We start from the raw sequence: 23,068 nt of genomic DNA, 5'->3' as shown, positions 1-23,068 counted from the left end.
ATATTATACCCAAGGTAAAAAAACTTTCTGTAATTTGTTTCTGTTTTCTGCTATTAGAATGGTATCATCAGCATATCTAAGATTGTTGTATTTTATACCATCGATACTGATTCCTATTGTTTTGTTTTAGAATCTTTTTCATCACTGTCTCACTATAGATATTAAATAGATTTGGTTAAAGGATACAATCTTGTCTAACTCCTCTTTTTATTTTCACTACAGAAGTCTCATTGTTAAACAGCTGCATTTTCTGTTTGGTGTAAATCATTTTTATAATCTTCTATGTCTAATTTATCTAATATATTGAACATTTTATTATGTTTTACCTGGTCAAAAGCCTTCTGAAAGTCTATGAAGCATATGTAAATATTCCTATTTCTTTCAAGTGATCTTTCTATTAGTATTTTTAGTTCCAGGATAGTAATAATGGTTCCCATTCCTCTTCTGAAGCCTTTCTGTTGTTCACTCAATTCGCTGCTTATGGCTCTTTCAATTTATTTATTAACAATGGTTAAAATAATTTTAGATGCATGGGATATTAGGCTCACAGGTCTGTAATCCTCGAAATTTTGTGCATTATGTTTCTTTGGAATTGGTATGCAGATAGATGTTGTAAAAACTTCAGGTAATTGTATTGTTTTATAGATGTCCTGAATGGATTCCACTAAATAGTTGTTATTATTGCCAGTCAAAGCTTTCAACAACTCAGCTGGAATATTATCACACCCAGGGGATTTATTATTACGAAGATTCTTGATTGCGTGTTCTATCTCCTTTCTTGTTGGTAGAGTGGTATCTGTTATATTCCTTGACCTGTGTCCAAAGGTGGATAAGGTTATCAATTCCTCCATTATCTTTCTGCTGTAGAAAGATAATGGAGGAATCCATATCAATGGTTACTTATTAACTGATAGGTCTCTATGTAGTGAATAAGCTGGTTGTTGATCACCTTATCCATCAGTTTCATTATTATTATATGGGTATCAGAAGACCCATTGTGAGAAACCATCACTAACCATTATACACACAATGCCTGCCATACCTCTCCTTGAACTCATTAACTGTCAGGGCACTCACAAGCACTGCACCTGTACACAACTTCCATGGATTACCATAGTTCTCTATTTGTGATATATTAAAAAAAATTCTTTGCATCAGTTTTATCAAACCTTTATTATAAGTTTCTATCATGTCTCCTCTATTTCGCCTATCAACTAAACTTTGCAACCTATGCACCCTCAACCCTCATAAGGAGCATTCCACAGACCTGTCACCAGCTTGGTCACTTGTCTCTGAATCCTTTCTACCACCTCCTGATCCTCAAGAAACCCAGGTGACCAAATCTGTATATAGTAATCAAGATGAAACCAAATCATACCCTTATAAAGAGGGATAATAACTTCCCTATCTTTAATTGTTAGTGTGTTTTTCAACATCTGTGTAATCCTTCGAGCTATTTTTCCAACTTTTGCAATATGCCTTCTGAACTTCAAATTGATGTCTACCATTATCCCAAAGTCTATAGCTTCACTCCTGCACACCGGTGCATCAATATGATACACCATATATAACCTTTTCAACCCAAAGTGCTCCTAGTCAGACCCTTACATTTTGCAACATTTAATTGACAATCATTATGCCCACAATTTCAGTTTATTCGAATCATTCTGCAGGATATCTAATCACCTTTATCAACTATTGCCCAATAATAACTTCCCTATCTTTAATTGTTAGTATGTTTTTCAACATCCATGTAATTCTTTGAACTGTTTTACTAACTTTTGTAATATATGCCCTCTGAACTTCAAATTGATGTCTACCATTATCCCCAAGTCTCTAGCTTTGTCAATTTCCTGCACTCCAGTCACATCAGAATGATGCACCATATATAACCTTTTCAACCCAAAGTGCTCCTAGTCAGACCCTTACATTTTGCAACATTTAATTGACAATCATTATCCTTTGTCCACAGTGTCAGTTTGTTCAAATCATTCTGCAGGATATCTACATCACCTTTATCAACTATTGCCACCCCCCAATTTTACATAATCAGCAAACAACAGAATATCACTCCCCTTAAATCTTTTCCTACTTCATTGATATTCAAATCAAATTAAAGAGTAGTTGCCCTAGTAAAAAAAACCCTGAAGTATTCTATAATAAATTTAATTTAATCCTTTATCCAAGTGTAAGCAAACAAAGTTTGCACCTGAAGTATCTTCAGGACTGAAGCAACTTATGGTAAAGGTTGACCAAGCTCTCATCACTCCTTATCTTAGTATCTCCCATATTGCAAAGCACATAATGTATCTCCTATAATGCAAATCTCCTTGCTAACATGTATAATGCTATGCATTAAGGGAAGGGCCACTATCCAGACTGGTTTTGACCTTTATTGAGGTTTCATCAGTGGGAGCCAGACCCAGAGGTGGTGATACCAAGGTGGAAGCAATGGAGAAGTCATATTTACCTATACAAGTTGCCAAAAGGTGTCTCACCCTATTATCAAATTACTCTGTATTTAGAGAAAGACACTGGAAGTTTTTTTTCTACTTGGTTAGACTATAATAAATTTTGTTTAATTCTTTATCCAAGTGTAAGCAAACAAAGTTTGTGCCTGAAGTATCTTCAGGACTGAGGCAACTCGTAGTAAAGGTTGACCAATTTGGCAACTCGTACAGGTAAATATGACATCTCCATTGCTTCCACCTCGGTATCACCACCTCCGGGTCTGGCTCCCACTGATGAGACCTCAATAAAGTTTGAAACCGGTCTGGGTAGTAGCCCTTCCCTTAATGCATAGCATTATATCCGCAGGGAGATGCTTTCTGTGGTCTCTAGGGTTTGATCAAGTGTTTTATTTCTAACCCAGCTCTCAGATCAATTACTTAAAACTGGTTTTGAACACCTTGTATACTGCTGGTTTGATGTTTTGGCTGATTTTTTTCTTATTCCATATAAATTTATTATGAGGTGCTTAAGGGTCAAAGCTGTATAACTGAGAGGAGATCTCCACATCGCCTTTAAAGGAATGCAGAGAACTGACCAGGGCTTCTGACCTAGTGTCCAATCCTCACTTCTTGTGGTGCACCCTGTTAGGTATCTACCTGAATACTGAATGAACAGGGATGGACTGGCAATTTGGTATTTAGCCAACCAAATTGTATTCTTATCGGCTGAAACCAAAATATAGAATGATGGTACAACATGATAGAATTTCATGCTGGCTGGGGCGTCACCTGATTAAACAAGACCCCCGTTGTTTTCGCCAGGGAACCATAGCAAACAGCAAAAAAGTCAACTACTGGAACAAATCTGAAAACACACCCCAACTCAACATAAGAAGCCTGAATGGCAAAGAAATGGAGCTAGTTAAGGAATTGGATAAGTAACAGATCGACATAATAGGGGTGACTGAAACAAAAAAGGGTGAGATCTTTCTGAGCAATAAATACAAAATATTATATTCAGACAATAACAATCAAGGAAAAGAGGAGTAGCTAAAGTATTCAACACTAAATATGAGGCTAATTTTCTTGAATGGCAAGCAATATAAAATAGAGTGATGTGGGCAAATATCAGATGGGAAACCAGACAATGAGACTTATTTGTGCCTATGGTCCCACAGAAGGTTCTACTAAGGTAGAAGTGGAGGAATTTTTTGAGGCTTTAGAGAAAGGCAACTGACGCAATGAAAAACGAAAAGTTGATCCTTGTTGGGGATCTAAATAGCAGAGTAGGAATAAGAAAAGTCTCATTGACTGTGTTATTGTCGATGGTGATATTTTCTTCCTGGTGCAGGACACCAGACTGTACAGAGGATTTGAAATTGGAAATGATCACCATTTAGCTGTGAGCAGAGTAAAATTGAATTTCATATTGAAGAGAAGCAATGTAAGAAAGATTCAAAGCAAATAAAAGTTGAACAGCTCTGAGATGTGAACTGTAGACTAAAATACACAAACATTATTCAAGAAAACGTGAAAGAGTTTGTGAATAGGAACCAAACCTTGGAGATTCAGTGGCAAGCCCTGAAGAAAACAATGATTGATTCAGCCAGAGAGGCATATGGTGAGGTTGTCTGTAAGGATAGAAAAATCAGAACTCCATGGTGGACAAAAGAAGTTAAAGAGGCAGTGAAAGAAAAGAAGAAAGCATATCAAAAGTTCCTGGCAAATAAGTCAGCTTGTGATCTTAGAGAATACAGAGACATGTAAGAAAGCTAAACACTGTGTAAAACTAGCTAAACAAAAGTCATGTGAAGACTTTTGTAAAAACATAGAAAATAAATATCAAGTAGGTGGCAAGATTATTCTGCGGGTTGTTAAAAAAGCTCAGAAATGGAGGAAAGAGTTCTTGTAAAAGGAATTAGTGATGATAAAGGTGACATGAAAACTTTAGAAAAAGATATTCTTGATGTATGCATTAATTACCAGAGGAATACCAAAATATAACTGGATTGATAAAGTGTCTTAGAAGACAGAAATATAAGATCTAATAATGTTGGAGTCTTGACAGGTAACAGATTGATTTGGAGGATAATTGTAGATAGGAAATTAGTAATGATGTAAGTTTTTGATGTAGTGCTAGTATATCCTGTACACACCTTGAGGATGCATGTCAGGAATTTGATGATGATGAATAGGTGGATGATGTATGTTGTCTCAGAATTATTATTATTTACAGTATCTCTATTTTATTGTGGGTCTCCCACAATAACACAGCATTTATACACAAAAACCTACCATAACTCTCCTTAAACTCATTCATTGTCAGGGCACTCCCAACTAATTCTGACAATCTCTTTCACTCCAGTGAGAAATGAGGGCAACTCCAATAGCCCCCCCCCCCCACATTTCCCTATTCACTATATACTACCAGAGTGGTATATGGTGAATTTTTGTAATAGTTTTCCCATGCAGTATTCTGTCAAATGCTTTGCAAAGTCTGCAGTATTATGGTGTAGCTATTTCCTTTATCTAATTCTGTTGTCACTCTCTTATCACTGATTTTCATAAAGTAAAGAACAAAGAGGATAATTGCAATAACTTTGAGGGAAAAGAGAAATAACATACAGAAGTCAGGTACATTATGTAAAAAAGTGATGCTGGGTCTAGTTATTGTATAGAAATAAGTTGCACTGTCAGTGGTATATGCAAATAAGCCATGGCATAAAAGTCTGTGTTTTGGAGTGATTTTTGTGATAGGATAATTCTTGGATGGCTGGATGACATCATTTAACCAATGAATTCAAGTGGAGAGCCATCATAAGACTAGAGGCTTACCAAATGATTGCATAGTTGTTCCGTGGTTCGCAGATGTGGAACCAATTCTTTTATCTGTGAAAGGGACACTTATGATGGAGGTCAGTATTCCCTCTAATTTTTGCCAGCCCATGTGCACATGAAATGAATTTTTGTGTGCAAGTCTCAGACTCAGTATGTGGTGTAGTGACTTGTGCTCCCAATAGCCAAGTCACAAGCCATAAACTATTAATTTGTCAAATTAGATAATCTCAAATGAACCGTATCCCTGTACCTAAAATCGTCTTTAACATATGATTTTGTTGGTGAAAGTTCTTCAGCTATCATCAACAATACCTCGCCTCCTGTCCTATTCCCTCTGTCCTCCCTGCAAATACAGTACATTTACATTCTATTCCTGTAACTGTATTAATTTCTATAACCATTTCTCACTGATTCCTATAATTTTTGGCCAAGTTGAGCTCACCATGCTAAGAACTCCTCTCTTTTATTTTTGATTCTTCTGGCATTCATGCATATTTCATTTCAACATCCTCTTGGACCCACAGTTTTCTTGCATAATGCCATTACCAACCCATTTGGATTTGAAACCTGTGAATCTGCATTCAGTATTTGCACACTCATTTTTTACACACACATACAGGTTTGTCTCAGGGCTGTCTGAACCCACACTTGACTGCATCCCACTCCACAATTCTTCTAGTTTCCCTGATTTTGCACTTCCAACCTTTCACTGAAAAACACTCTTTCTAAACATGTTACTCCAAAAGCAATCAAATGAAGTTCATCAGGCATATTCAAATCCTTTTGTCCAACAAATTCACTCCATACATCTATAAACTGCACATCATTCCTCCTGCACAATCTTCTCATCAATTCATTAGCAATCTTGGTCCTCTCTCAATTCCATCATATCATACCAAGGCAGCAAAACTTTTAAGAACTTTTTTTTCCTTTAACATGGAGTTTTGTTGTATTTGTTTGGTATTTTTAACTTTTTTTTTTTTCATTTTCAGTTTTTTGTTTTATTTTGGATTTATTTCGAAATTTTTTTTGTTGCTCATTGTAATTTTTTAACTGCAGTAGTACTGTAATTTTTTATGCTGTGCTTCATGTTAGTATATTATTCAAAATTTATAGGGTAGAGGCATGCAGTAGGGAGTGAAGGACTTGTTGATTCAACTTCTACACGTGGAGTAAGCAGTTTCCCATCTGGTCATGGCTTTGACTGTATCTCATGAATATATATATGCAGCTTGCGATTTATAATGTAATATGGAATGCCTAAAAACCACTGTTCTGTTTATGAAGATGCCTTTTTTTTTTTATTCTTTCTTTATCTTCATGTCTGGCTTCTTTAACATTATCTGGAATTTTATGTTCCTGTTTTTGCAGCTCTACTTATTACATACATCATCTCTTGCTGTGCACCCTCAAGAGATGTGCAGAGCACTATGATAATACAGTTCTACATAATTAAGTTCACATTATTACTAGCATCCTACAGTAAATAAATTGGAGAGGTTTAAATATTACCAAAAAATAACTTTAGTTTATTTGGTAGTGGTATCAGTCCATCTCCCATGTTTCCAGAAATAGCTGCTGCAGGTCTTTCATATTTCAATTAATGCACCCAAACTGCAATGTAATACTCACTTTGGCTCTGTTAATTTTCATCATAATCACTTCATTGTGTGTTGTAAAATTTGACAAATTGTTGCATTAAGATTCATTAAATTTTTAGTATCATTTGAGTAAGAACTATTTTTCGTTGTCCACTGTATATTTAATATTCATTCCAGCCTGTGGCTGTATTCCACTGTCATATTGCTTATAGTTGACTCCATTGCTACTGCTATTGTTGATAATCATTTGATGTTTGTTAAGATTAATCACTTACTGTCTGTTAATTTGCGGCAAAGTTTAATAATTTTTTTTTGCTCCCTTAGTTATTTTAAGAATGCCTGACAAATGATTTTTCATGTTTATTTTCTAGTATATGTATAATGATAGTAGAAATGAATGTAAAAATCACTGATTGTTATTTGTTAGATCAGATTATAATGAGAAATCCTTTCTCACTTTTATTATACATAGATATATACATGTACTTATGAAAATTAAGTTACTTTTAATATGTAATATCAGTTATATCTAAATTATCTCAGTTATTCAGAGTTATTCATTAGGTGTCATATACCTTTAGGTGTAACTGTACTTATATAATTACTAAATTGATTTCCCACTGCAGTTAGATATTTGAGGGATTCAGTATTATCTTGCTACTTTTACTTTCTGGCATTTAGAGCATCCCTCTTCACATGATGAGGCCAAAACAAAAAGAAAGTTTCAGGAGAGGGGGGGAATACAGACGGTCCCTGGGTTACGGACGACCCGACTTACTGCATTCCGTACTTATGAACGAGCTCCCAAGGCTTACCATAAGAATAATTAAATTAATAATTCGGGAACTAGTTTCTTTTGTGCATGTAAACAAACCTGCACTTTGCCACATTATTAAAGCAGCTCTTCCTGTTATTTGGAAGTCAAATTTAAGGGCTTCGGTCACGCTTGCCATGTTTGAAGATTGGTTCTTGAACTGTTTTATTACTGCTTTGGAACATTATTTTTCGTAAAAAAAAAATTTACAAAGGTTTTTTCATGCAGTTAGTGAGAACATGAGCTGCTAAAAGGCCATTTATGATGAAAGAAAGAAAAAGGCTATGCAAACAACCCTAGATACCTTTTTTTCAAGAAACCGACTTCGATGGTAAGCTCCCCTCCTCCAGAAACTGTATCAAATCCTGATTCTCCAGCACGAATTCCATCCTCTCTAGCATCATCTCCATCATTATCATCCGATTAATGTTAGCCTGCCTTCTTGCCTCAGAAATGCTCATTCCAGTAAGCAAGACATTGATGCCACCTTTAATATTCTTTTTTGAAATTTCTCCTATCTCCTATCAAAACTTTTTTTGTATGAGTTTGTTTTTATGTTTTGTTTGTTTGAATTAAAAGAAAGGGCACAACAGTTTCTGTAACTTATTATTACAGTACAGGGGTATTATTATTACTGCATGTGCACTGTTCATCAGGGATCTGAGTTAAGTACAAATCTGACTTAAAGACGTTCTCAGGAACGTATCTCATTCATAACCCAGGGACTGCCTGTATAAGAATTCTTCCTCCATGCTACTAGAAATTAATCCAGAAATTATGTATATCCAAGATTATTTTCATTGTGGGAATGAAATAATGGGACAAATCAATTGCCAGGAACTCTCAGTATTAAATAGCATTAATATTTTGTTGAAATATAATGATTAATCTTACTCTTTCTGTACTGACTGCAAAATTCATATTCCAGATTCAATCTAAACATTAAACTACAGTGGTATCTCGCTAATCCGAAATAATAAAAACCGTGCTCGTTCGGATTACCGAAAAGTTCGGATTAGCGAATTTTCCCTCGAAAAGACAACATGACTAGCGTTTAAGACAAAAAATAATCAGATTCTAATGGTACATCAATTTAATTCTCTAAATAAATTAACTGATAGAAAAATGCTACTGTACTGTAATGTAAAACAAAAAAATAATAATAATAATACAGTACACAAGTTTATTTTAGTTAAAAATTTAATTTGTGTGTACCTGTATTGTTGAGGATTATGATTTAATAAAATTTCATAGTTCAGTACGTAACTTAATTTTCATTAAAAAAATATCACTTTCTTGTATACAACACAAAAAAAGTTTTTTAATTTCTTTGTAAAAAAAGTCACTGATTCTCTTTTGCTTCTTGGAAGCTAAACTTTTTTCGAATGCTTCTTTTTGGAGCTGCATTAGCAACAAAATTTTGTGGAATGGCTTATCATTTTGCTTAGCCCATTCTATACACATGTTAAAACTCTCAACTGCCTGTTCATGTTTTACTTTTTTTTTTTTTTTCGAGTTCTCTATCATCGTCGTCTTCTAATTCATTCTGCAGCATCATATTTATAATTTCAGCATCAGATTTGATTTCGAATTCACTTTCGGTTCTACCTGTAATCCATTCTGTAATATCTGTTTGTGAAATTTGAACATCTGGATTTATATTTTTAACCAAATTATGCATGTTTTGAATTTCCTCTTTTTGTGTATATTTGTGATTCCTGCCGACAATACAGTAGGTACTGTACAGTATAAAAAAGCAAACATGAACACACAAATAAATCAAAATAGGCCTCCGGTATAACCGTGCAATCGACAGTATGAAAAAAACTATACTTTAATAATAATAAAATAAATAATAATACTTAAAATATAATTATTAAATAAAAATAATAATACACAAAATAATAATAAGTAATAAATAAAACTTCTTTTCTTTCAAACCGCAGTTCGGATTACTGGAGGGTTCGGATTAGCGAGATGCCACTGTATATTCTTTGTTTGAAGTATTGATTTTTCAGATAGAAATGTGTCTTATGTTCCCGAGTAATGAATTTGCCGATCCTCTTGGAGAGCGACTTCTATTTTCTAACCAGTGGGTCATGGGTTCAAATCCTACTCCAGGCACAAATGTTTATGAGTATCTTTGAGTGATAGTCATTGCTTGATTGTGAGGCCACCGCCTTGCTTATTGGAAACCTGTACTAGTTTGAAAAAGTCCATATTTATTCTCTAGTGCACGTTATCTAATCCTAAGTTCACTCACAAGTTTATAGCCTTTCGTGGGTGGGATTCACATAAAAAAAATAAACATAATGAACATAACCAAATACAATGTTTTTTGAAGCTTGATTAGTTAAAGTGATTAGGCAGTGCAAAAAAAAAAAAAAAAGTTGAGTAATGGGTGATTATTATGGGCAGTTTTCATTATGGTGGTATAGATTGGAATGAAAAGATAGCATTTGAAAGATAGCACTTGAGTTTTTGAGAGACAACTATCTTTGAACAGAACATAATGGTGGTACCCCTAAGGTCAAACACATGGGCATTGAGTGGGGCGACTAGGTGAGCACTGCGATAATCAAGTGCCATTAACGATGTAGACTTTTCAAAAATGGTTCACTGTATGAGTGTAATATGCACCCATGGTGAAATGTGAGAGACGTGTTTTTGAAGAAACTGAACAGGAGATGAGAGAAAGTATGGATTTGTAGGAAGTGCGATATTTTGTTAGACTACGAGTTAATGAATGTGAAACAGACTGAAGAAATGGAAATTAAACAAAAGCTAGTGAGACTGAGGGAATGAAAGAACGCAAGAATGTAGAAGCAAAAGTAATGGAAGTGACAGAGTGAAATTATCGGAATGTAATTTCATGAAACAGTTATTCAAAATGAAAAATGAAATTAGGAATATGCAGAGTGATATTAGATGTTTAGTGGAAACAAATGAGTGTGAAAAAGAATAGAATGAAAGAAAAATGGATAAAAGAGGTGACGGTAACGAGTGGTTCGAGAATAGCAGTATATCGAGATTCTGTTATTAGAGGATTGGTTAATGAGAGAGTCCATAAGGTCTTCTATCCAGGAGGGAGAATGAGCATGATAATTCATGCTTTGAACATGAGGAGGAAATGAGCAAGAGAACTAATGGTGATTGTGGGAAAGTTGTCAGTGTGTTGAGGAGATATGACAATCATGAGTTGAGACGAAGAGCTAGAATCATGAATGGTATGCTAGCAGAGCTGTGTGAGGAGAAGGGAGTAAAGTTTGTGGATGTATGGCATATATTTGAGGGAAGAATGAAATTATACAGACATAATGGATTGCACTTGAATGGCTTTGGAATGAGTGCACTGGTGTAACTGTTGTTACATAGAAGTGTGATGCAAGCAAGAGATTAGAAGTAAGAGATGAAGTGAAAGAAGAAGTAAGGCCAACAAAAGTGCAGTATGAGCAGATAGCAAACCAGGCGAAGAAAAACCCTAGAGTTTTTTTTTTTTTAAGATATGTAGCAAGTAGAATGAAGAATGATTATGGTAAAATGATAGAATGTTGTTGTCATAGGCCAGGGAATGTGGAAGGTGGTGATGAAGAAATGTATAACAATTTGGGTTAGTCAATAAAGGAAGTGTGATTATTATGGGTAATTATGGTGGTATAGATTGGAATGAAGAGAGCGTTTGGGAATAAGGAAAATGAATTTCTTGTTCATGAGAATCGGCTATCTCAGGCAGCACATAATGGAGGGCACATGAGAATCGAGAGTTTTAGATCTGATCATTTCATCATAGGATGTAATTGTGAGTTGGTTTTGTACTTTACTCCAGTTGGTGAAAGTGATCATGAAGTGATCACCTGGATTGTGGCTAGCCATATGCAGACTTATTGTGATAAGCTTAGGAGACAGCTTGGAGCTGTAGCACGGAATGAGGATTTGGGTGGTAAGAAAATAAATGTTGCTTGGGAACTGACAAAGAAATACATAACAGCATCAATATGTGAATGTATTCTGAAGGTCAAAAAGCTGAATTAGATAGGTGTAAAAAGGTGCAAACTTTGTTTGCTTACGCTTGGATAAAGGGTTAAACTAAATTTATTATGGATGAATGGGGGGGGGGGGGGGGGCTTAAACATGAAATCTGGAAGAAGCACTTTGGAGGCAGTACAAGATAAATAATGGTAATACAGTTACACCCCGAGTTATGTAACATGTGACTTATGTAAATTCACAGTTACATAATAAATCTACTAGCACGTAATAACACGTTAGTGGCTTTGCGCAGGTGCGTCTTTGACAGCCTTATTACAGTACAGTAGTAGATGCCTCACACAGTTAGCTCAGTCACTTGTTATCACTGCTAGTTTCGTTGTTTTTTACCCTTAAAATGGAATGCAAGCGCAAAACTGAATTCGCTGGTAATAAATCTAAAAAACAGAGGTCTGCAATTACTTTTGAAGAAAAGTTGAAAATAATGCTTATGTATGAAGGCAGGAAAATTCTATCTACACTAGCTCAGAAATAAATCTACCTATTTCGACAGTGAATACAATAGTGAAGGATTAAGTTCACATTGTTGAAAGCATGAAAGGTGTTTTTTTATAATTGAATTTTTTTCACCCAAAAAATGTATTGTATGTATGTAATTTACAAATTTGACTTACATAAAATTCGAGTTATGTAAAGGTTTACGGAACGCATTACTTACGTAACTCGGGGTGTAACTGTAATCATTTACAGAAGAGTATAAAGAACAAACCAGAAGATTGACTCAGTAAGGCCAACAAAAGTGCAGTATGAGCAGATAGCAAACCAGGTGAAGAAAAACCCTAGAGTTTTTTTTTTTTTTAGATATGTAGCAAGTACAAGGAAGAACGATTATGGTAAAATGATAATGGATGAAAATGATAGAATGGTAACTGCTGCAGAAGACATTGCTAAAGTATTCAGGGATCAGTTTATTAGGGTGTTTAATCCTCATTGGAGTGAAATCATGAGAAACTTCTATGTACTCTACAATTAAGTTTCTCATGAGAAACTTAAGTGTAGAGGACATAGAAGATGGCTTAATTGTGAGTGAGCATGAGGTATTTGAGGAAATAAACTTGATGTCAATAAGGTGACAGGATTTGATGACATATCACCACGTGTCTTAAGGGAATGTTCCAGGGAATTTGCAATAGCATTGGCATGCATGTTTAATAGGAGTATTACGACAGCACAGGTTCCAAGGGAGTGGAAAGAAGGTAAAATTGTTCCACTGAATAAAGGTGGTGATAAGGCTGTGGCTACAAATTAACCACAAATCTCTGGTTATCAGCATGGATTTGTTAAAGGGAGATGCACATACAGTGGTATACTTGGATTTTGCAGTCTTTTGATAGACTCTGCAAAATCCAAGTTAAGCTGTTAAATAAATTGAAATGGATGGGATTGTATAACAGACTTCTGAGATCAGTGACTGGCTGTCAGATAGGGTTGCAGTATCCCAAAAGAGGAAGTTCACTAGTGGTGTACTGCAGGGGTCAGTTTTGGGAGCATTGTTGTTCAATTTGTATATTAATGATATTGGGATGGGTTTACCTAGTGATGTGCAACTGTTTGCAATGATGCAAAATAGGGGAGCTATGCAAGGCCTACTCTAAGGCCATAACTCTGCATTGCTCTCCCCAATTACATGAATGGGCAGGTAAGTGGAACTGTTAGTTCAGTGTCAGTCCTTCAACTGGAAAAAACTCTTCTCATCACGACGAGAATCAAATCCAGGTTTTTTGGGTTTTTCATCCACGTACAGACAAATCAGCCTTAAGGATACATGCAATTGTATTATATATATACAATTGGTGAATTAAGTGGTGGTGGAGAGGATGAGATGTATTTGGCGAAGTAGAGTAGTGTGCTCTCCCATGATTGAGTCCTTGGACTCCCTGGAGATGTCAGGTAATAATAATAATAATGTTACAAAGTGTAATGTTTAGAAATTTGGTAAGCAATCTCTTCTTGGACTGACTTGTGTTGGATCCTACTTGTTCTTAATCTATACTTTGGATCCTACATGATTACTATTACGATGTTCTTAACTAATTGATAAGTAGTAAGTTAATTTCTAATTTAAATATAAAGAAATTTATATTTTAAGACTGCGCTACTTTATATCTGAATTAGTTCAAGAATTGAAGATAAACCAACTCTCAACTACCCTTCCTTTATATGTTGTTATTATAAATACTGGCCGAGAATATTTGACTTACTTAATTTACCCGCTTTGGTTCGAATATTTTATGAATGGTGCAGTAAAAGAGATTCAGGCAAAATACAACTTTTGATTAACAAAAACAAACATTTAATTTTAAAATCACAAATTTTACACTTAAGATCAAATCACTAATTAAGATATTATAAACACTTCAGCCTTTCTGATAATACTGTCATACAAACTCAGACAATGGTAAATTTGTTGTCTCTAATACAGTCTTCTCACAGTTCCTTAAGTTCCAAATACAATAAAATCACAGTAAAACACCTCCTTACAAGCAAGCACTTTTAAATTTACACTTCAGTTCATCTTCACAATAGTTACTGTTAACATAAGGAAATTCTAGGATGAAACACACGCACATCTCAGCATACGAATATTAATGGTTGGAATGTTCTTACCGATAATCTTTTTCCTTCATCAACTTATACATTTACACTTTTTACAACTGTAAGCACTTTAAGCAGTAAGCGGCACTCATTAAATAAATTCTTCTAAGCAATAACTGAATTAATCATCCGTCACAATACACATAAACAAGCGTTGTTGCATAAAGTACTACTGATCACTTTTGAAATAAGGCAATACACAATGATTCCTTAACTTTAGGTTTTATATGCACAGTTGTTCATTCCTCCGGCATTCAATTAATTCTTTAGGCACTATAATTCTAAGCACAGCTAACGGTAAACTTCAATTTTTACAGCCTCTTCTATTCTAGTAACTCCATGCTTTATTTCAAGATTCGTTTCCTTGACAGGTCGGCCCTGAAATTAAATCTCAACTGAAATATCGCTAGTCTATATAGTAGTCATTCAGCTGTCTTCCGTAGCTATAATTGTTATTCTACAACTTATTAGCTAACCGCCTCTCGACTAGTAGACCTTATTTAGCTGCTTGAGTGACTTGCCGACTCCATTATCGCACTGTGATTGCCGAATGCCCGATTCCAACCTAATGCCAATCTCTCGCTAATAAATCTCTAATCTCCTAATTAAATATTAATTCCAGCGTTTGTCGCTTATATATCTGTTTTTCCCCCCCTAAATTGCTCACATCATTTCTTTCTAAAACTTTTTTCATTAAACCTCACGTGGTGTTCCAAAATGTGCTCGCTCACTTACATACGTTTCCATGACAACAAAACAAAATATAATAAAATTGAGCTATTGCATAACGTTAAACTTCTACAAACAGGAACAAATAGAGAATATTTACATTTCAAATAATGCGCAGTTAAATTATCAAATACAAGTTCTTATAATATTAATATAGTAATGAATAAAATAGCTTAATAATATTTAATACAGTACTTAAATTAAGGGGATATTAAATCCCACATAGTTTTAAAACCGAATAAGAAACTCAAAGATCGGAATCAGAGAGTTTCTTGCCGAATATAGTAAACTATAAAGTATCGGCGACACTAGCGTTAGCCAATGCAAGTGATCCTAGTACGTAGTACAATACCGGGCAACTCGTTGCAAAGGTGGGGGAAGTCCAGATCGCTATTTTTAGGTATTTTCCATAATGTAAAAACACATTTCCTAGGAAATGTATGCTGTTATTACATTATGGAGGGAGGTCACTACCCAGACCGGTTTCAGCCTTTTTTGAGGCTTCATCAGTGAGTAGCTAGACCTAATACCAAAGTGTATAGCGAAAAGGACTTATGTACTCTACGAACGAGTTTTCCAAACAGGTGCAACCATTAAGTTACTTAAGTATAAAGAGCTAATAAGCTTCATTTCGGCAATGAAAACATTACTTAAATTAAGGGGATATTAAATCCCACATAGTTTTAAAACCTAATAAGAAACTCAAAGATTGGAATCAGAGAGTTTCTTGCCGAATATATATAGTAAACTATAAAGTATCGGCGACACTAGCGTTAGCCAATGCAAGTGATCCTAGTACGTAGTACAATACCGGGCAACTCGTTGCAAAGGTGGGGGAAGTCCAGATCGCTATTCTTAGGTATTTTCCATAATGTAAAAACACATTTCCTAGGAAATATATGCTGTTATTACATTATGGAGGGAGGTCACTACCCAGACCGGTTTCAGCCTTTTTTGAGGCTTCTTCAGTGAGTAACTAGACCTAATACCAAAGTGTATAGCGAAAAGGACTTATGTACTCTGCGAACGAGTTTCTTTGAGTTTCTTATTCGGTTTTAAAACTATGTGGGATTTAATATCCCCTTAATTTAAGTAATGTTTTCATTGCCGAAATGAAGCTTATTAGCTCTTTATACTTAAGTAACTTAATGGTTGCACCTGTTTGGAAAACTCGTTCGTAGAGTACATAAGTCCTTTTCGCTATACACTTTGGTATTAGGTCTAGCTACTCACTGATGAAGCCTCAAAAAAGGCTAAAACCAGTCTGGGTAGTGACCGCCCTCCATAATGTATTAACAGCATACATTTCCTAGGAAATGTGTTTTTACATTATGGAAAATACCTAAGAATAGCGATCTGGACTTCCCCCACCTTTGCAACGAGTTGCTCGGTATTGTACTACGTACTAGGATCACTTGCATTGGCTAACGCTAGTGTTCCCGATACTTTATAGTTTACTATATTCGGCAAGAAACTCTCTGATTCCGATCTTTGAGTTTCTTATTCGGTTTTAAAACTATGTGGGATTTAATATCCCCTTAATTTAAGTAATGTTTTCACTGCCGAAATGAAGCTTATTAGCTCTTTATACTTAACTAATTTAATACAGTCTTTTCATTATTAATACATATATCTTTGATTAAATAATTAAATGTTAGATAAAATTATTTCTTTTATTCTTGCATGGTGATCTGAATGCATTTTTGAAATTATGGAGACAACTACCGTGTTTGAATAAAAACTTTAGTTTAATATAACTAAAATCTACAATTCGACGTTTCAACCTTTATGTCAAGGTCATCTTCTGGAGCGTACAAGAAACGAGCTATACTACAATCAAACTGGTTCGTTAAAGACACTGACCAACCGCTACCACAATTGTTGGCCTGACCTCTGGTGAAAAAAAAAAAAAAAAAAAAAAAAAATACAAATTAACAATAAAAAATTATACATTAACGCTAGAGTCCTATTATTTGTGTTGTCTACTATATACATATATTAACATTATTCCAGCCAGTTGGAGTGGAATGGTTTCTAATACTAGCGGATTGGCTAGAGTCCTGACTTATGTTAAATCTTTCGTATTAGGTTGGCTGAATGTGTGCCATCCAGATCCTTGGAATTTTCATACCATCTTTGTTATTGATATTTGGGTGGTTTATCAGGATTTCGCAGAATTCCTTAAATTTTCTTTCATACCAGGTTTTTGTGCATATAAGGAGCAGGTGCTTTTCCAGTTGATTTGGTGTAAGGTGTTAAGTGCGTGGTCTGAGAGGCCTGCTTCACCATAATGGGTATATTTAATGTGTCTAATGTGTTCTTTCTTGCGTATAGGGATTGTCCGTCCTGTTTCACCAATGTACGGTAAGTTACAGGTGCAGCTGATGCAATAGACTCCAGGATGTGCTAATGGGAGGAGAGGATCCTTAGAGGAGCTGAATATGGTTTTAAGTTTAGTGGGTGGTTTAAAGGTGGCATTGAGGTTATAATGTTGTAGGATTCTGTTGATTTTTTCTGATAACCCTTTAATGTATGGGATGGCTATGGTTTTAATGTAATCTAGATTCGTTTTTGTTGTGGTTTTATAGTGTTTTATTGACAGTAATTTTGTTATAGCCATTATTTATGAATGTGTCGTCACTAATGATTTTTAGTTCTTGTTTCAGGGCTTGCTGGTTGGAGCAAATAGTTGTGGCTCTGTTTTTAAGGGTGTTAATGACTCCATATTTTTGTGCTGGGTGGTGGTATGAATTCGCATGTATGTATTGGCCCGTTTGTGTCGGTTTTCGGTAGACCGTGAAGGATAGACTGCTTGAAGGAAGACGTGTAACTAGTGTGTCTAGGAACAGGAGAAAATTTTGGTTTTCGATTTCGATGGTAAATTGTATTCGTTCGTGTTGTTTGTTTAGGTGGCTGAGGAATGTGTTTAGCGTTTGTCGCCCGTGCGGCCAGATCGCGAACACGTCGTCGACGTATCTGAGCCAGACTGTCGGTCGTAGTGTGGCGGAATCAAGAGCCCTTTGCTCAAAGGTTTCCATATAGAAGTTGGCAATTGGGGGGGGGGGATAATGGTGAACCCATGGCTGTACCTTCCTTTTGTAGGTAGAATTTGTTTTGCCACACGAAGTAACCGGACTTTAGTACATGGGCAAAGAGGGCCGTAATGTTGGGCGGAAATTTGTTCTGTAGTAGGAGAATTGTGTCATTGATGGGGACATTAGTGAAAAGGGCAGAAACATCAAAACTGACTAATAGGTTGTCTTTGTCGAGTGTTATGTTTTTGATTTTGTTTATGAAGTGTTGTGTGTTTTTTATGTAGGAGGGGGAATGACCTACCAACTCCTTGAGTGTTGCCGCTAATTTCTTGGCTAGGTGGTAATTGGGACTGTCTATTCCTTCCACGATTGGTCGAAGGGGCACATTTTGTTTGTGTATTTTCGGAACCCCATATATTCTGGGGGGTCGGGCGTAGTGGGGTTTGAGTTTTTTAACCGTGTCTGGTGGCCAAGAAGTGACGGACTTTAGTAGTTTTTCTGTTTTATCCTTTATCCTTTTTGTTGGGTTATAATTTACCATTTTATATGTGTTGTTATCGGCTACTAGTTGGTTCATTTGCAGTATGTATGTTGATCTGTCAAGGACAACAGTGGCACTGCCTTTATCCGCTTTCGTTATTTTTATGTTTTGTTTCGCTTTTAATGATTTAATTGCTGCTAATTCTGTTTTAGTCAGGTTGTTCTGTATGGTTTTCTTGGTATTTAGGACATTACTGGTTTCAAGTCGTATTTTATCTGCTATATTGTTAGGTAGGGATCTGATGCCTCTTTCAATGTGGTAGATAAAATCCAATTTGTTTACCTTTTTCGGTGCTGTGGCGTAGTTCAGTCCTTTATTCAGTAATGTAAGTTCGCCGTTGTTCAAGGTGTGGCTTGATAGGTTAATCACATTGTTCTTGCTTGTCGGTGGTTGGTCGCTCCTTGTCTCCCTTGTTTGTTGTTCATTGTTATTTCTCGGGGAAGAAGTCCTCTGATTGGATGGATTCCTGTGATTTGCCGCCATATTTTGCCGTTGTTTCAAACTGTGGAATTTTTTCTTGAGTTTTTCTTTATTCTTTTCCAGGGTATGCTTGGCCGAATTGTCAGTAATTCTTTCAAGTGTTTGTAGAACGTCTGGATTAACATAGTTCGATAGTTCTGATTGTAATTTAGAAACCAGATTTTGTGTATGGTTTCTAAATTACAATCAGAACTATCGAACTATGTTAATCCAGACATTCTACAAACACTTGAAAGAATTACTGACAATTCGGCCAAGCATACCCTGGAAAAGAATAAAGAAAAATTCAAGAAAAAAAAAAAATTCCACAGTTTGGCAAAATATGGCGGCAAATCACAGGAATCCATCCATACACTAAACGCTAAACACATTCCTCAGCCACCTAAACAAACAACACGAACACATACAATTTACCATCGACATCGAAAACCAAAATTCGCTCCCGTTCCTAGACACACTAGTTACACGTCTTCCTTCAGGCAGTCTATCCTTCACGGTCTACCGAAAACCGACACATACGGGCCAATACATACATGCGAATTCATACCACCACCCAGCACAAAAATATGGAGTCATTAACACCCTTAAAAACAGAGCCACAACTATTTGCTCCAACCAACAAGCCCTGAAACAAGAACTAAAAATCATTAGTGACATATTCATAAATAATGGCTATAACAAAATTACTGTCAATAAAATACTCTATAAAACCACAACAAAAACGAATCTAGATTACAGTAAAACCATAGCCATCCCATACATTAAAGGGTTATCAGAAAAAATCAACAGAATCCTACAACATTATAACCTCAATGCCACCTTTAAACCACCCACTAAACTTAAAACCATATTCAGCTCCTCTAAGGATCCTCTCCTCCCATTAGCACATCCTGGAGTCTATTGCATCAGCTGCACCTGTAACTTACCGTACATTGGTGAAACAGGACGGACAATCCCTATACGCAAGAAAGAACACATTAGACACATTAAATATAACCATTATGGTGAAGCAAGCCTCTCAGACCACGCACTTAGCACCTTACACCAAATCAACTGGAAAAGCACCTGCTCCTTACACCGCACAAAAACCTGGTACGAAAGAAAATTTAAGGAATCCTGCGAAATCCTGATAAACCACCCAAATATCAATAACAAAGATGGTATGAAAATTCCAAGGATCTGGATGGCACACATTCAGCCAACCTAATACGAAAGATTTAACATAAGTCAGGACTCTAGCCAATCCGCTAGTATTAGAAACCATTCCACTCCAACTGGCTGGAATAATGTTAATATATGTATATAGTAGACAACACAAATAATAGGACTCTAGCGTTAATGTATAATTTTTTATTGTTAATTTGTATTTTTTTTTTTTTTCACCAGAGGTCAGGCCAACAATTGTGGTAGCGGTTGGTCAGTGTCTTTAACGAACCAGTTTGATTGTAGTATAGCTTGTTTCTTGTGTATATTTGTACGCTCCAGAAGATGACCTTGACATAAAGGTCGAAACGTCGAATTGTAGATTTTAGTTATATTAAACTAAAGTTTTTATTCAAACACGGTAGTTGTCTCCATAATTTCAAAAATACATTAGATAAAATTAAAGTAGTTATATGAATATTAAATTATAAACAAGTGAATTACATTAAATAATATTTACAAGTCTAGTCTATGTGATGGAAGATCATGTTGGATTCTGAACCAAATAATAATTACTCTAATCTCTACATAATCAGAATCCAACACTTGCATCTCTGCTCTTTCCTGACACAACCATATTTCAACTATAGCTTCTGCAGCAGTCAAAAAATCTTGGTGGTCTTGTGCACAAGTGCAAGACCACTAAGGTGCACAAGCTGCTAGCCCTATACAAATCCCAAATCTGCCCAGCCATGGAATATTGCTCCCATATTTGGGATGGTGCACCAAAATCCTCTCTAAGATTGCTAGATTCTATCCAGAAGAGAGCAATCTGGGTAATTAATGATACCTCTATCACAGACTCATTTCAATCGGTCTTTCATAGACGTTCAGTTTCTGTCTTATGCTTCTTCTACAGATACTTTCATGGACAGTGTTCTGCTGGATTTGTTACTATATTCCTCCACTCTCCTCCAAAATCAATAAAACAAGAGCTGTTGCTAACCAATACCCTTTTACAATCCATCTTGAATCTCACCAACCCAACTTCACTTCCTCCGTTTTCATTCCATCGACTTCTGTCATTTGGAACAGTCTCCCCCACTCTGTCTTTTCCAAAGATTACAACCTTCAGCTGTAAAAGCAAAATGTGACTGGACTCCTTCTTTCTTCTATTCCTCTTCCCACACACTGCGCTAGTGTGCTATAGCTCTCAAGGTCTTTTGTGTGTGGACCAGATAAAAAAATAAATAAAACCAACAATGGAATACAAAGTATACTTTGTGGAAAACTTTAAAGGAGGTACAGGAGATGAGAGCTCTTGGAGTGGTGGTGGAGGACAAGGACCTGAAATTCAGGGTCCACATTGCACAAGTGTTGGAGATGTCACATTGGTAATGATGCAGAAGACCATGACTTGCAGAAATAAAGATGTTATGATGTTATTGTGTATGGCCTTGATCAGGCCTCATATGGATTATTGTGCATAGATTTGGTCATCTGGTTTTTATGTTGATGAGGATATGTTAGAAAGGGTTCAGAGAACATCCCTGGAAAATGTATAAGGAGGGTGTGAGCAGTGGAGTAAGGAGAAGGTTCTTTACATGGAGAGTGGTTGGTGAGTGAAATGCATTGCCTGAGTGTGTTGTAAATGTAGACATGTTGAATCAATTTAAGGCATGGTTGGATGAGCTTTGTGTGATAGTGTGTACCCTCATGATGATTCTCTGACTCCATGGAGGTCATATGTTAATAATAATAATAATGTTATGTCAGATTGTCTCTAGACCTAATTATTTAAAAAATGCATTAAATTTTAATAGTATGATTAATTCAATAAATCACTCTTATTTTAATCTGATAATTTTTACAGATGAGCATCGTTCAATGATAGGTGGAATGTTGAATTTTATGCGCTCAACAAAGAAATTGCGACATAAGCCAGATGGAGGGGAAGGAATCTACTTGGATCAGATTAATTCTGCAGATCCTGAACTTGCAGCCTTATATTTTCCTCCACCCAGATATATGTATGGATTATTTCTTTTGTAATATTAGTTTGACAGTTATAACTTTATTAAAAGAATTGGTAATAAATCCCTGGTCTGTCTGCAAGGAAGTGATGAGTAATAAAGTGAGTTTTTCTGCATGAATTTTGGTAGTAGATTCATGAAATGTGTTGTCTGAGGGTGGTGAGATTGTGAACAGTGTTCAGGACTCCAGGGAGGTTCTGCAATAATCATGATGATAAATATCCAGTAGGTTGTTTACACCCAAGTTTCAAAAGTAACGTTATAGCCTTTGAGAATATAATTTTTTAGTATAAAGCAAGGAAATTTGGCAACTTTACGGTGGGGGGGGGGGGGAACAGCTTCAAAAGAAAACTATTTTGATACTTCACTATGAAACAGCAATGGATATTTATTATTCTTTCTGTTAATAGTTTTTAAATGTTAAAAATATTATATTAACAATAATAAATATAATGTATTGCAACAGCTGTGTATATAGTAAATTACATTGTTATTTATTTATTATTTATCATGTGACATCTCCAAGGACTCATTGCAGAAAGCTATTCTACACCACTCCATCCACATTTGCACTATCTTATACGTCATCTACATACTGCCACTAATAGTATTTTTGTCTGTTAATTTTGTGTTTGTGTGTTCTCTGGCTAATTTACAGTAATGCAGGATGAAAAGCCTGAGTTTAAAGCTTAATTACACATTTCATGTTGGACTTAGTGCTATAGTTATTCAAAGATACAACAGTCATTACTACTATCTTTT

The 23,068-nt window shown here is 35.6% G+C and overlaps 1 protein-coding gene across 4 annotated transcripts in view; it reads left to right on the top strand.

Moving 5' to 3' along the window:
- The window catches only part of Lpin (phosphatidate phosphatase LPIN), a 443,299-nt gene that overhangs the window by 139,596 nt on the left and 280,635 nt on the right, over positions 1–23,068 (top strand). For all 4 annotated transcript variants that reach the window (XM_090407132.1, XM_090407133.1, XM_090407129.1 and 1 more), the window contains exon 7: positions 22,147–22,303. In XM_090407132.1, coding sequence (XP_090263258.1) covers positions 22,147–22,303 — 157 coding nt within the window. The remainder of the gene's footprint in view (positions 1–22,146; positions 22,304–23,068) is intronic.

This window comes from Typopeltis vanoorti, chromosome 17 (genome assembly GCF_054136105.1).
Source record: "Typopeltis vanoorti isolate ZY-2024b chromosome 17, IOZ_Tvanoo_1.0, whole genome shotgun sequence".
Classification (NCBI taxonomy): Eukaryota; Metazoa; Arthropoda; class Arachnida; order Uropygi; family Thelyphonidae; genus Typopeltis; species Typopeltis vanoorti.
Note: the sequence above shows the minus strand (reverse complement) of the source record. Positions and strands in the feature narration are given on the sequence as shown.